The 16471-nt window shown below is 31.4% G+C and overlaps 2 protein-coding genes and 1 long non-coding RNA gene across 3 annotated transcripts; 1 reads left to right on the top strand and 2 right to left on the bottom strand.

Moving 5' to 3' along the window:
* On the top strand, positions 7053 to 8180 carry LOC105165026 (zinc finger protein 1). The gene has a single exon (XM_011083906.2). The coding sequence runs from the start codon at positions 7184 to 7186 to the stop codon at positions 7994 to 7996; it is 813 nt and encodes a 270-aa protein (XP_011082208.1). The 5' UTR covers positions 7053 to 7183; the 3' UTR covers positions 7997 to 8180.
* LOC110011868 lies at positions 11263 to 12916 on the bottom strand. The gene is made up of 4 exons (XR_002286927.1): positions 12788 to 12916; positions 12534 to 12695; positions 11742 to 11828; positions 11263 to 11644 (listed from the first exon to the last, which is right to left on the bottom strand). It is a non-coding gene; the product is annotated as an uncharacterized LOC110011868 (long non-coding RNA).
* Positions 13425 to 15714, bottom strand: LOC105165019. Its single transcript, XM_011083898.2, has 4 exons — positions 15356 to 15714; positions 15128 to 15177; positions 14967 to 15019; positions 13425 to 14092 (listed from the first exon to the last, which is right to left on the bottom strand). The coding sequence occupies exons 1-4, from the start codon at positions 15619 to 15621 to the stop codon at positions 13691 to 13693; spliced, it is 771 nt and encodes a 256-aa protein (XP_011082200.1). The 5' UTR covers positions 15622 to 15714; the 3' UTR covers positions 13425 to 13690.

Below are 16471 nucleotides of genomic sequence, written 5' to 3'. Positions count from 1 at the left end.
AGAGAGAGAGAGAGAGAGAGCATTAGAGAAAGCTAGCAAGAAAGAAATTATGATTTTTGGGTGTCTTGGAGTGTGGGAAAAGATAGGGAAAATGAAGTCCTATTTAGGGGTGTTTTAATTATGTGGAAAGATGGAGATGCCCACATTCTTTCATTTGGAAACACAGAAAGATGCACACAGACAAACAAATCTCACATGATTCCGATCTGATTTCAAAAGGCAATAAAGACATAATTGCTTGGTCATTTCCTACCTTGGGAACTCTAAAATAATGCTCATGGGCATCTGCAGTTATGTCCAATAATTGTCATTAATTACTAATGGTGGGACAATATTTGATTTTTTAATCTAAAGTATTTGATTATTATTCTTTTAGTATATGATTGTGGTTCTTTTTAATTTTTTTTTATATATTTTGTTTGATTTCATATGTGAAATAATGTGGTCGGGAGGAAAAAAATGAACAGAGAAAGAGGTAAAAGTTAGATAGAAGAGAGGAAAATACGAGAAAAGTTTTTCACTCAAATTAAATTGTTCTGAGTGAAATACATATATCATGAGATTGATTCATATTTCTGTCAGATTTTTTTAAAATGATAATATGATTTTTGTATATATTGGTGGAAGTTATTTGTGCATTTACGTGGTATTTTAAAATCAGAATATATATATATATAATCACATTTAATATTTATGTTTTGTTTTCATCAATTAAAATTAAATATATAGTATACTTTTTCACTAGATGAAAATATGAAAATTGTGTTCAGACTCATAGTGTTGAGAATAAAAAATATGAATTATTTATTAATAAAATCGTTTCTCATAAATTGAAAGATATGATTATATTTTCAAAAAATATATTTTTACACAAAATTTAAAATTTACGAACAAAAAGTGTGCCTAATTAGTCCTTTTTAGCTAGGGGCTGATATAACTATCAATAGGGTCTAAATGTATAACTAGTTCAAGCTCTAAACTCATTGAGCTTCATGGCCATAGGTTCAAACTCCTTGTTTTTAAAGGTACCAAAATATTAGTGATGGTTAAAATTTTTGACAAATCATAGTTGATGTCTATAGGACTTTTTTTTTTTTTTTTAAAATCTAAAAAATAAATTCAGCCTAAACTCACGCTAAGGAGTCAAGTCTCCGCTTGCTCACTGCAACATGGCCAAAATTCTACTGTCTCAAATACACTTAACAGGCTGCATGGGTTCTCCACCCTATTAACAGGTAACACCTGAAAATAGATCCAATACCAACAGACCCAATGCCATTCACGTCAGCTACATTCTATACATATTAAGCCATATCACCCTAAAAGGGTGTTAACAGAGATTCTGTTGCCAACTAAATCTAATTGATTAAGAATGAACGTAACTAACATTCCTGGATATTTGGATGACAAGACATGACCTCTTGTTGCTAGCATATCTTCTAAAAGATAAGTCCAATAGAGCTATATCCCTAAAAAAATCTTCAACCGACCTCAAATCTTTTATAATTTGTCTAGATAAGTTAACATGTAACTAAGTTCACATAGCAAGCCACTCAAATTCTTTCATTTTTCTGCACTTCTCTCACGCATTTTTAGCATCATTCTCCATATTTAGGCACTCCATTTTGAATTATACAACTTATTTAATCAAATTCCACGTTTATACTCAAGTTCCCTTATTTATTGATTAATTTCAGTACCCATCAATGACAAATATTGATTAATCCTCATGGTCTTAACTTATATTCTCGTATTAATTTTGTTTAATTATGATAGACAATATTGATTTATTATGATTTTTAAATTGTAGTCATATATAATATATATGGTATGGTAACAATCTATTTTTTTTTTTTAAGTTACGATCTTTGAATTTATACTTTAAAGAAAATAATAATATTACGTTTATAATTATATATTTTTGTTATGTGATTGATTTATGGAATACATTCGGACAAAATCATTTCTTTTGACGCAATGGTTAGATGTCCAAAATGATGATCACCCAAAAAGGAAAAAAACCCTACTTTTGAAACATAGGTCATGTTATGTCTAACATATATCTTACACAGTTATCTGATTATAAGAATAGCACTGAGGTAGCACAGCACATAAGGGCCCTTACAACATCAGCTTCATAATCCAACTGTCGGCCACCCCATGCCTGTCCTCATATGTAATATGTATCCCAAGTGCACCCAAGTCATTAACAAATCTATATTTCAACAAATATTTCACTAATAAATTAAAGGATAAATTATTATTATCTTTTATAAAATTTATCTTAATTACAAATATCTTTTTATTATTTAAAAAATTGTAAGTATCTTCAAATAAAAAATAATTATGTATCTCCTAAATAGAGATATGTATAATACTACTTTACTCTTGCTGGATTTTCTTTTAAAAAAATTGCAAAAAATGTTTCTAAAACAAAATCTGTACCTCATAAGCTTTAGAAACATCTTATGAAATATATAAGTTTATAAGATTTTTTAAATAAATTTAAAAGAAAAACGGATACAATTTCTAATTTGAAAATAATCCTTTGATTCTTCGCTCCAAACATAGATTCAAGGGTTTGAAGCTTGTTTCTTGAACATAGATAAGTAAATCTTCTCCAATTTTGTGGAGTAAATTATGTCTTATCTTCAAATTTGGTATCAAGACTTAAAAATTGGATGCCCAAGACGATATAGAACTTTTGCAGTTGCAGAGCTTTTCTGTGGCAAAGAGTTTTGGACTTTGGTCCTTGAATTTGTTGTGTCTTGTGTATTGAATGTAAGGATTTATCTTGAATATTCCATCTCCTTTTCTTGTTGTGTGGAATGTGTTTGACTTGAGTAGTGTAGGGTCTTTTTATAGGCATGAGTAGGGTTATAGTAGCTTGGTCTCACGTATGTTGGTTTTGAACACAATGGACTTGAACTTGGATCGATTTTCTGATTGGTCGTTCTTGAACATATTTTTTAGGCCAATTGGTTAATCTAAAATAAAAGGTGACTTATATTTATCTTCGGTCAATCCATCAGCATACAATAAAATTTAAATTTAGTACAGGCACTTGTGTAATTAATTTGTCATTTTGAATATATGAAAAGCCAAAATTTATTATGAAATTTAATTTAAAACCTAATTATTCCAAGAAAAAGAGGAACTAGTAATTTTGAGATATATGGCATACCTAATACCACATAAAACATGATTCTTATTGTTGACATCAAGGGTTAATTACACTTTGATCCCTCTAAAAATGTGAAATTATACTTTTTCAAAAAAAAAATAGAATTACACTTACACCCTATTCAAAAATTCATTGTTTATACCTGACCCTCTTCTGTTAAGTTTGGTCAAAAAATACTGACGTAAAAAAAAATTATATAAATTTTTAATTTTGTTCCTTATTTAATATTTTCATATAAGTACTTATGAAAAAAAAAAGTATAATAATATTAACCTTCACTCTGTATATATATATATATATATCATATTGTCCTAAAAATATTAATTGAGGGGCAAAATAAAAAATTATGTATTTTTCTTTGCACTCATCAATATTTTTTGTTAAAGTCTTAACAGAAGGGGGTCATGTCACAAGTGTAAATCGAGAATTTTCAGAAAAGATATAAATATAATTCAAAACTTTTTTTTTAAAAAAGAAAATGTAATATAGCATTTTTAGATGAAAATCATGATTCATCTTTTTCTTTCTTTTTTTTGAGTGACCTTTCTAACCACTAATCTTGATCGTGTCCGTCTAAAAGTACAGAAATTTTTAATTTTATTTTTAATTCTCATCTAAAACTCCACCATCGAGCTAAATGTATTACAATATTGTAGCAAGGGAGTACATTATATTAATTATATTTCTATTTTGCTATAGATAAATTATTAAAAAAATTATCTAAATTTCCCCAAATTATATATATATATGTATATATATATATATATTCTTCCTCATAAAATGATTGCATTTCTAATATTTTGATGGAAGTGTAATTTAAATAGAATGTTGCACGTGTGGAAGTTTTAGTCCCAACCAATTAATTATAAGTTCATCCCTCTATTTTTTCCATCCTTGTTTCAATTTGAACTAGTGATTGTCAAATCAATCCACCTAAAATGATAGCATTTCATGGGCCATTTTTCATTAGTAGGAATAAGTGTACCTATATATGTATGTCCCTTTTTTCCCAAATAATAATCAAAAGAGGAATTAATTAATAGAGAAGCTTATGATAAGACTTCCCAAAAAGACAAATTCCATCTACATAATTTTCAATTAATTATTTATAAAGATACATAGATTGAGATTTATAATTAATTCACTTACAAGTTTTAATTGCTAAAAGGGAATAATTTTATTTTTTGAAGTACCATTTAAAAATTATATGTCACTACTCATAAAATGATCGTCTTTTTATAATATTGATTTTTATGTGCAGTAATGATATGACAACACTAGCTGTCGTTGATCCTTGTTTTTGACTGCACAAGAATAAAAGATCTAATGTTCAGTGTAATTGGTACACTATAGGGTTAATCCACTTAAATCCCTCTAAAATTGTAAAAATCACAATTCTTTTGAAAAACCTTCAAAATTTTAATTGTATCTCCCTCTAAGAATTCTCTATTTATAATTGTACTTTTTTTTAATTACGATTTGAATAATTTAATGCTGATATTATTAAAAGAATTTACACAAACTTCCAATCTTATCGCCCTTTCGAATTGGTGTGCGTGTGTGTGTGTTTCTGTGCTATGTCAGTGTGCATGTGCATTGTGTGTGTTAGTATGTAAATTTATATAAATTTTTTTTTGTTGATATCAGCATTTTTCTACCAAATTATTAAAAAAATGTATAATTATAAACAAAGAATGTTATAAAAACTATAATTTTCACACTTTTAGAGAGGTGTAAGTGTAATTAACCCTAAAATATAAAACTGTTTAGTATTGTAGATTCTTGCAACAATTACCCACAGTCACTTCCGTTTTGCAATTAAGTATGTGCATGCAATATATATATATATATATATATATCTATTAAACAAAATTAATTAAGATATAATATTCTTTTTATAATTATAGTGGACGATTGCATACCAATTTCAAATCACAACTTCAACTCAACTTTCATGACTATATATGAATCTTATGTTAATATATATATATATATATGTAATGTATATTAATTTAGTTATAAGACATATAATTAAAGTCATTGACACAACATTAATATACAAAATGGAGGTTCCTTGAATTGAATTAAAATTTGAAACCTCTCGTGCTAGCTTATTGCCACTATCTTATTCATTAGGCACTCAAAAAAGTCAAAAAAAACTATACAATAACATACTAACACGAATTAATACCCAACCCAATCATGAGCATAATATTTAATTTTTCTTCTTTCAAATTCGAATTCAAATATATATATGCAAAATTAATTGTTCTAAGTTTCAAATTGAATAATAAACCATAAATATTTCTGAAATATTCTTTTTCTTTTTTCCCATTTCATGTGGTTCTCCATAAACTACCAACAAGTTATATGGAAACAAACAAAATTTTCCTCATAAATTGAAAGAACTACCAAACAAGAATGAAAATTCATATTTTTTACCCCGGTCGAACATGATCTAAGCTGATGATCCAAAATTACAGACATTGATCTCTCTCTCACACACACACATATATGTATATATATATATATACTACTAAAGAATTAAAGGAACCCTCACAAAGCTTATGGTACTACATATCATGTGCTTGTGTTTATCTCTTCATGGCTTAGTTTGTCCTAATATATAAATAATAAGTACCTTTTTTGCTCACTATTCATTAATAGTACTTAGTCTATTTCTTTGATTAGTGCCATAACTTTTGAAAATATATGCTTAGTGAGATGTGTTTGATATTACACCATCCGCGATAACGACAAAAAGAGTGTGTGTCCACATAATTATAAAATAATTAGAGCTCATCTTGGAGTAGATTCGGTCCATTTTATTAATTTCTCCAATCAAAATCCAAATCTTTTTGAATTATATGAAAAATATATGTTTTTTTTCTTTCGGTGATGCCGAAAGGGCATTTCACCCGTATCTTAGATTTTACAAAGTGAAAGATTTCTACAAATTTTTAATTTTTTTAAAAATTATAAAATATTTGATCTTACTTAATTAAATAGAATTTCGATAAAATAAAATTATAAAACTTATAAGTTGTCGGTAATGAGATAAAAACATACTATGATGGGAGTTCTTAATTAAGTTTACATCCTAATGTTTTATTAAAGTATTTTTGTATTATTTTATAAATATTTTAAATATTCTTGTGCTTTAGGGTATTCCCGGAAGTGGGCAAAGACCCTCAAATCAACAAGTACTACAAATGACTTGAACAAACACGACAAAAGAAAAGTAGAGAAAACACATTGAATGGAGCATGTATGTCATGAAAGAGGGGGTAGATCGAGATATGGTTTATTTCATGAGTTTCAATCAAGAACTTTGTGACCCCTACCCCACCCTCTATTCCTTAGGGATCTATTATTTTATTGCTATGTCACATACTCAAAAATATAATTAAATTAAATTATATTTTAAAAATGAAATACCATACACGTACATATTAATTTAATATTATTTCTAAGTGGATTTGAAGATATTTCATCCTATTTTTTAGTATGGATCTTTTACTAGATTTTTGTACTATACACTAATGAGTGATTAGTATTTGTTTTTTTCAAATTTAGCATGGACAGTTGTTACATATAATACACGCGTGAATGTGACATGGTAAGTAGAATTTTTTTTACCAAATCAAGTTAGTGAACCAAATCAATCACAAAGCAAGTATAATACATTTGTTATGTTATTGGTAACTTTTTATGAACTATAACACCATAAATATATTGTACTTATTATAGATTCAAATTTTATTTGATTCCCAAAAAAAAAAAGAAAAAATAAAGAACCCCAATCCTCAATGTCTATAATTAGGTCTTGTAACTGTAAATTCTACTTTCCATACATAGTACCACAGCATTTATATTCTAATCAATTAACATTTCAAACTTATTAGTATTAAACCCACACTTCATCCCTCCTCCACTCCAAACTGATCAGAAAAAGAAGAAAGAAATATTACTTCAAACTTCAAACTCAACCCTCCACATATGGAGGCTCCAACAACTGATGATCATCCATGCAATCATTCTCATCCTGCATCCTCAACCATCAATCATTCATCTGCATCATGCATCATAAATTCAACATCATCAAACACCCCAAGAACAGATCATCAAATGGAAGAAGAGCAACACCCCAAGATCAAGAACCCTGATCATCTTGCACTGGATCTCACCCTCCTCCCCAACAACGACTCAGATCATACTTCATCAAATCAAGAACTCAACCTTTTCCACACAAACCCTTCTCAGAATCCGGGGAATGAACCGTTGTCGGAGGCCCGAGTTTTCTCATGCAACTACTGCAACAGGAAATTCTACAGCTCGCAGGCTCTCGGTGGTCACCAGAATGCCCACAAACGAGAACGAACCATGGCGAAGAGGGGTGGCGGCGCCGCCTCCTTCAGCCGCCACGACGCGGCGGCACACTTCTACCCGAGCATGGCTTCTCTCCCTCTACACGGCTCGTCCTTTAACAGGTCTCTTGGGATTCAGGTCCACTCCATGATCCATAAGCCGAGCTTTTCAGCCTCGAGTGTTGGTAGGGTGCCGATATACGGGCATTCGGGTTGGGCAAGAAAGCCCCTTGATCAGCAGCCGGCGATAGGGCGGCTGACGGCGGAGAACCACCAGATTGGTGCTTCATCGAGCGGCGGAGCAGCTAGGTTTGACGGTGGGCGGAGGTTACCTCCGGCGGTGGATGGGGTTGGAGGATTCGGATGGGATAGCACTGGTAATTCTCATTTGAAGAGTAGCAATCAAGAAGAGTTGAAAAAGTTGGATTTGTCTCTCAGACTCTAATTACTTCAATTTAGTGCCTTAATTGCTTAATTTTCGATTTTGCTTTGCTTTTTTCCTCCTCACTCTCACTTAGATTTTTTCAATTCTTTACCCTGAAAATTTTCTTAGAAATATCTTTTTTTATTCACTATTCTCAATGTAAATTCTGATTATTCATTTCCATAGAAAGTAATATTAGTTCCTATCTTTTCATCAATTATTAAATTTTATTTTTTTGATATAAAAAAATGTACATGCAGTTATAATTTATTCAATCATCATGTTATGATCAATCAAAGTCGTCTACAGATTATGCCAATAGATAGAACACTAAGAACACAAAATCTTTTAGTGGAAAAGTAATTTGTTCTTGCCAATTAAACTAATATGAAATAACAATCAGCATTTGATGATCATGTAAAAATGTGGAAATATTAATTTTTAAATAATTTATATATTATTCCATTATAAAATTGTATGACATACAGAATTTAAGGAACTTGTATTACTATACAAATTAAACTAAATTCTCCCAACTAGAAATTATTTTAAAAAGAAAAACAAAAAGTCGTGCTTTAGTTCTCAACTAGATATTGTGAATCTTATGATGAAATGGTTGCGTTTTTATTATATATATTTGGAGTTGTCGCATTTATAAGCATAAAGTCATGAAACCGTACATGTAGATAAGAGTGAGCATGTAATATATACATATTTTTGTGAAGTGAGTTGGATCACTCATCATCAATGTATGTAATAATTGACGGTTGAGATTTGGGCGTATGACACATTTGGTGAGGGCCCCACCTGCAGTTGGGAGATATTGACCATCTTATTAAGCTGTCTACATTAATAGGTTGGTCATTAGTTTTACTCATGATATAGAAAGTTGAAGTGGCCTTTTTATTTTATTTTTCAAAATATTTTTTTGGGTGATGTTTGGAGTTATTCTTTGCGGAGGTTTTTGGTTGATATTTTTATTTTAAACCTCAAATGTGTTAAATATAATTTTTCTGTGTAATTACACTAAACTTCAAGAAAAAAGAGTGTAATTATTATTTTATATTATTTTTTAAAATAATTAAAAAATTAAATACTTTTAACGACCCCGAGCCATGCATTCGCATACCAAATTATTGTAGATATCGAATCCCGTCTGACAATGGAGGTTTTATAATTTTATGTGTGTAAAAATATAGGTAATGACTTTTACTTAATTTAAGGGTAAAAAATATTACATAAATATAAGTTTGATGGAATTTTGAAAATCCCGTAAATTCATACCAATTTTAAAATCGTGGAAAGCTTAAGCCAACTAACAACTCAGGGTTGGGAGAAAATGAAAATAAGTATTCCTAAAAAATAAAAAGAAAACATTTAGAACGTACAAAAAAGTGAAAAACCCGAAATCCGAAACCAAACAAAGCCTTGTTTGTATAGAAGTGGGCCCATATAAGCTCTCAAATCACATCAGCTTTCCGCATTAAAAATGTTTGAAATCTTGAATGCATTGATTTGTTAGCTAAGAGATGTTGAGAAAGGGGATAATGGCGGGCCCTAATCAGTAATCACACTCATGATTCATGTTAAACTTCAACTTAATCATGTCATTATCCCAAATCCAGTCACTAATCCTCCACAGATACAATCTTAATCTTCCATGTGGGTAACTTCTTCTTCAATTAGTCAGCTTACAGGTTACATTCTACAACTCACAATATGTCTTGTGCTTTGGGTCAAATAAGGTGGCCATTTCACATTTTTAAGCAATTTCAAGATTTGGGAAATTAGAACTACTTTTCTTCTTCTTTTCTTTTCTTTTTATGTATTACTATTATTATTTCTTTCGTTGTAAACTTTCTATAAAAGATAATATTCTTTTCGGACATTGTTTTGTTTTGGTGAATTTCAAAATTATTTTGAATGGTCGAAAGAGATATTTTTAGTTGAAAAATATAAAAAAAAAAATTATTTAAATCGAGTTTGATCACATCAGATCAATCATCAATAGCATGATAGTGTGATCAATAATTTTTGTCCACGAGTACTGATTTAGTTGGTGACGAAGGGAAAGATTATGAGTTTGATTCTCTTTACTGATGTGAGAACTACGTTAATAAAAACACATAAAGTTAAATGCATGTTAAATTTCTATGTGCATTGGGTGCGGTGATGACACATGCACCTTAAAATTTAGAAAATGGGATGTGTATTAATCATCATTCGACGTAGGGCACGTGCTTCTACAAAATGATAAATACTCTTATAAGCGATTTATAAGCATGGAGGTATACTCTATAGACATATTTATATAATATTTAAAACTTTACTCACACTTTACTTTAAAAATAATATTTATAATTTATATAATTATTTTATAAATTATGGAATACAAATATTATTTATAAGCTCAATAATGCAAATATATTTTACAAAGTAGATAAATTATGTTAAAAGATACATGTAAATATGTGTCAATATAATGCCTATAATATTATAGAAAAAGTATGTTATATAACTTATAAAATTTTATTCAATTATATGCCCACATAATAAAAATATATCACATCATTACTTAAAAAATATAGAATATTATATATTAATTAAATTATAGATTTGCATAGTATACAATATATATATATGTTCGATGTAATATTTTAAATATATATTGATAATTTATTTTTAAAAAAAAAATCAATATATATAACAATACATGCAAAAATTATATAAATTTTTTATCAGTTGTGTAAAAAATATAAGAATTATAAATTTATGGAGTTTATACAAATTCTACGTTCAAATATAAAAATTATAAATTTGAGTAGTGTTTATTTTGAAAATATATATATAATAATTCTGATTATATTTAGGAGAATAATTACAATGAAAATATTTTAAGGGTGTAAATAGTAAGGACATAGTTCAGGAGTGTAAATGCACTTTATGCATAATTGAGGGGTGCAAAGTTTATTTTACCCTATATTATATTAATATAGTGCAATTCAAGTTTAGGAAAAACAAAAAAGTTAAAATTTTCTGAAAAAAGTCAGCCTCAATATGGTACTAGTTGTTTCCCAGTCTTATTTGGCCCTAAATTGTAGGGCAAGATAAGATCATTATTACATAATATTTTATTAAAAAACAAGAAAAAGTTGCATGGAGAATTATGACTCAAAACTCAAATCTTGATCATGGATGTCCTAATAAAGCATCATTAAAAGCGTGCTGAACAAACATCCCTCCATGCGCTTTCGACAGAGGTCCAAATTCTATTATTGAGATGTGGGACAGTCATAGCGCTTCCTTCATAGTCATGGGATCATGGAATTTAAGTTTCATCAATGCGAATCCAGGTTGTGTGCAAGAATCACAAACCACCACCATGACTTTCGTGGTCTGATTAAAGCATCTGACCATGATAGCAACCACTACGTTTGATTCAAGTACAAGACTATGTAATATAATTGTGCTGGGGATTAAATGCATTTATACTATAAGGTGGCGAGGTCGGACGTTGACATTATGGAACGACAATAATAGCTACCATGTACATCAAAAACTTTTAAGAACATTGTGCATTCTGTGTGTGCTATTTTCAATAGTTACTGTCCGAAGAAGCGCAATCGTAGGAGACTTACATCGTCATTGAATGCGAACATTGGACCAAAGCTAATGGAAAAGGAAAAATTGATCATTACTTCATAATCAAGTCATAAATCTACTACTACAGACATTAGTCATACTTAAATTGATCTGATATGGTTACCTGCCTCATCAAAATGCACAAGGCCGTTTGCGTTTTTGCCTTGATGGTCGATATCATACTGCCAAAACTAAAAATCTCGGTTTCATCCTGGGGGAGATGCGAAAGTAGTCTTATTAGTAAGTGATGGAAATAAAACACGCAACAATATTGTCAAATAACCAAAGGGGAAGCGTATGCCTTAACCGTCTATTCCATGATCTTCTGCGCCATATGATGTCTACCTTTCTGCACTTCAGTTCATATGTATCAATGCTTAACAAAATTTTCCACTAATCTTACCTTTTTTGTCTAGTGGAGTATGGAGAACATCAAGATTCCAGGAAAAGAAAAACGGAACAACTTCATTTATTAGATTTCACTATTTTCATTGAGGCTTACTTAAATACATGTCTAGATGCACCTTAAATATCCCAACACTTCCATTTGTAGCATATGGTACCTCTGTAGTAGATCAAGAACAAGGCTGCGGCATGTGGTGTATAAGAGTGCAGAAGTGGGAAAGTGAAATCTCAAGATTGAAGTCGTTCTAATGTCGGAACACATAATTAAGATCTCCAGTCATTATGTAATCGGCACTCGGTCCTTATTTCATTTAATACGCAACTACCACACACCTTGCTATAGTCCTATTAATCCAACTAAAGAAGAAAGTCTAATAAGAGGAGCTAATATCCTAAATAATTGCAATTATAGAAGAACCTTTCAAGACTTTACTCATTGTTTGCCAGTTAAACTCGGGCCTAGCATTCCATGAATCCACAGGTAACTATATGATCAGGCAATCAGGGTTACCTTTTGTATTACTTCTGGACAAAAGATTTTCACATCCCCCGGTAGGTGCTCATCTTTATCGTTGTTCTTCATTGATGGATGTAAAAGAACAGCATGCCTCTTATGTGTGTCCCTCACATTTAAGAAACGAAGCTCAAACACTGCAGCTCGTCATCCAGTTGCCTGCAAAAATTAAAAACAATAACAAAACAAATGTAAATGCTAAGCGCGACAGGGAAGAACAAGCATCACCTGATGAGGAGTGAAAAATTTACCAACATCTTTTATGATAACGCCATGTCTAGATCTCAAGAGCACCATCTTCCACTGTGTTTATGTTTATAAATGCTTACATGATGTTAAAAACCTTTGTAGTAACAGAGATTTTGCCAAATAAACTAGGTGGTGGAAAAATTCAGCAGGTCAAAGGTATGAACCTAAGGAACATTCTTGAACACAGGGCCCATATAAGGCTGATCTTTTATTTGTTCACGCCCACATGTAAAGACTTTGCATATCTCAAGGAAACCTGGACATAAAGATCAACACAAACTCCAAAACATGGCTGTGTTCCCCCTTGAAGACATTAATCATCAAGTAATGTGAGGTTTCAGCAATCATAAAGAGAATTTATCTCAGATAATTCAAAACTCTTTGGTAGTTAAAATCCATTGGAAACCTAAATTCAGACATATACAATTTGAGAGGCCGTGCAGTTGGCCTAAAATACCAAGTTCAAGGCATCGTGCTCACGGCTTGAAATTTACAACTAGAAATGAGTAACAAGTCATTCTATGAGGAAATCATTAGCACTTACATTATCAAATTGATTCAAGAAAATATTAAATAAGCAAACTCCCATTGGGCCAAGCAGATTATCCAAAAACGAAAGTCTTATTTACACTCACAAAATTGGCCATTCCTGAGAGTCCAGATTCCATCAAATAAAGAAGCTAGCTAAGCAGCAGTCAAAAACTAGCTACTTCAGTTTCTCAGCTATATAAGCCACCGAGTCATTTTCCTGATATTGTACAACATAAATCTGTCTAGGAAATATAATTCATATATTAGCATCTTAGTGAGACTCTTAACAGCCGACTTGAGTCAAGGTAAAGCTTTGCCACCAAATGCTTGCAAGTTCAACAAATAAACTCTGCAGAGTAAAATTAGGTCAAGTCTCATTTCTTTGCTTCCCCGAATGTCCCTCTTTTTGTATTCTCCTTTTGGTTACTCTGTGAGGCATGAGGAACTGGTCCAAGCCTACCAGTCTCTCCTTCATTTGAGACTGTTCCTCTTTCCTTTGAATTCTTGCCTACTGAGTCATGTTGACTGTTGTCTGGTTCAACTTGAGCAGCTTGTTTTTGCTCAATAATGTCGTCTTGTCCTGTTCTTACAGCCTCGTCCGCCTGCTTCTTGGCCACAACAATTTCCTTAACTGTCACTTCAAGCTTATCTAGTCTCCCTTTCACCTCCAAAAGCTCTGGATTAGATGCTGCTGCTGCTGCTTTTTCTTCAGCAGCCTTCAGCTCCAGCTCTTTTGCTTGTGCTTCAAACTCAGCTTGTTTCTTTCGCTCCAATTCCTGCCATAACCATGAACACATTGAGAAAGCGAAGCACCAGAATTCCACATACATATCCAGATCTGGACATATCTGGGTGGGTTGCTTAAATAACTCAAGGATTAATAACATGCATCAGAGATAACTTTTATGCATTATGTTTGGCGGCTTCTAACAGATTATTGGAGAGGGAAGAACAAGTCTTCCCTTCTCAATTTCTTATCTTATATAACTTCTTGTACTTGAGCATCCACATGTAAGACTCTGAACTTTGAAAATGGTAATTGTTAGGGCGAGGGTTGGAGGGGAGGATAGCCATAGAGAGGGGAATAAGCATACAAGCCATACGTGAATCAAATGCAAAAAAGTACAAGTATGGGTAAACTTTGAATGATTCAGACAACAGGTAAGTTTTAAAAAATAGGTTATTGAAACTATAAACCCAATCATGTGTGAAAATCTTCCTTAAAATTGCGATTTTCAGACAGGAACGCAACTGAATTTTTCCAAATGCAAACTTGATATCATTATCTCCCCTCAGATCCCAAATGTCTAAGTATTCAGATGATCTAATCTGAAAATACAGAGCAATCAGAAAATTACAACAGAGAATGGACTTGCCCTAAAATTAAATTATTGAATGCTAGATTTCTCATTAAAACTTAATACCTCCCTAAATATTTTCCTTTCCCACATAACCAAGCAGCTTCCGTAAGTATAATTAATCAATAGCATAATCCATAAAACAGACATCCGAGTCTGGATAGTTCTCATAGTTGGAAGACGTCACCATCATACACCACATTCAGTTTTTGGATAGAGAGAGAGGCATGATGATCATTCGACAAAGAGAATTCCAAATACAAACCATGATCAAACATATAAATAATCATACCGCATCCATTTTTCTCATTTCACTGCGTGCATACTGAGCTACGAGATACACAGCTGGGACAGAAATTTATAGAAACTGTCATAAATCAGATCGAATGCCAAGCCCAACTTAAAGTTGCAACATAAATGACAAAAATCAATCAGATGAATAAAATGAGGTACCCAATGATGGCAGGCAAGCAAAGAATAGCTGTACCAGGTGGAAATCCAACCTAAAAACCATTGAACAAGCTCGTTATTTTCTCAACGCATGCATTCAAACGCAGTGATCATAACCTAAAATGTGCTTTCGGTAACTGAAAGCAAATCGCTCGAAAAACGCCCGACACATGAACCATCAATGCAAACACTCTGTTCGACAATATGCCCAAATAAAAAGAGAAAACATACCCAAATTTCTTCTTCTTGGGAGATTCAGAGAAGAGAATCTTCGTGGCCGTCATGAAATCAAGATTGTCCAGAGCTTTGTACTGCTCACTGTAAGTACTCAATGAAGGATTAGAAGAAGACCCATTGTTGCTGCTGCCCCCGCTGTCACTGGTGGCGGGTTTGCTGTTGTGGGTGGATGAGCAAAAGGGTCGGTTTCGGCAGAGTTTGAACCCGTCCCAACACGGGACCCGATTCAAGATCCTCTTCCCCGTAAGAACAACTCTCATATTCTTCCGCTCAACATTTCACCGGAAGAATTACCATTGCAGAGAAGAGAAAGAAGCAGCAGACTCCGACTGCAGAGTGGACTTTCAACAGTACCAATAATTTCTGTTATGGGCCATAAATTTGGGCCACTCTGAAAGCCCATTCAATTATGGGCTGCAAGTGGCAATTTTTTGTTATGAGGATTTTAGCTAGGCCCAATTATTATTATTATTATTTTTGTAAATTAAAGAAGAGTTTCAAGAATAGGAAATTTGAAATGAATAATAAATTAACATCTATAAAAGGACATAGGGGAAAATATTCTATTGGAAAAAATGCCAAAGAAGAGAGAATTTATCTCAAATTGGAGCCAAGTGGTGGTTGGAATATCAAATCAATCATGTCAATCTTGTACTATACACATTTTTTTAATAGTCTTGCACCTTGTTATTTAATTCCTAACTTTGTCGTACAATTTTCTAAGTGGGAATGTTAAAATAAAATTAAATATATACCTACATTTTTAGTATAATATGAACTTAAGATTTCCAATTCTTATATATTAATATTTTATAAATGCATAAAACTTCCTTATTACTTTTTGCTGTCTTTTAAATAGTTAAATTGTATGTCGTGATATTCCTCCTTGATAGATCGGGCATTTGCCCATTTTCAGTGGGATGTATGTTGTTTCTAAAAAGATATTTTGTTAGAAAAAGAAAAAAATTGGACATCGAATTATAATATACACTAACTATTACTCTTATAATAAAAAAAAAATGGGACGTATGTTTATTTTTTAAAAGACATCTTATTAAAAAAATATGATGCTGATATTTTAGATGGTATTACTATAACAAGAAAAAAAAA

The sequence above is a fragment of the Sesamum indicum genome, linkage group LG1 (genome assembly GCF_000512975.1).
Source record: "Sesamum indicum cultivar Zhongzhi No. 13 linkage group LG1, S_indicum_v1.0, whole genome shotgun sequence".
Classification (NCBI taxonomy): Eukaryota; Viridiplantae; Streptophyta; class Magnoliopsida; order Lamiales; family Pedaliaceae; genus Sesamum; species Sesamum indicum.
Note: the sequence above shows the minus strand (reverse complement) of the source record. Positions and strands in the feature narration are given on the sequence as shown.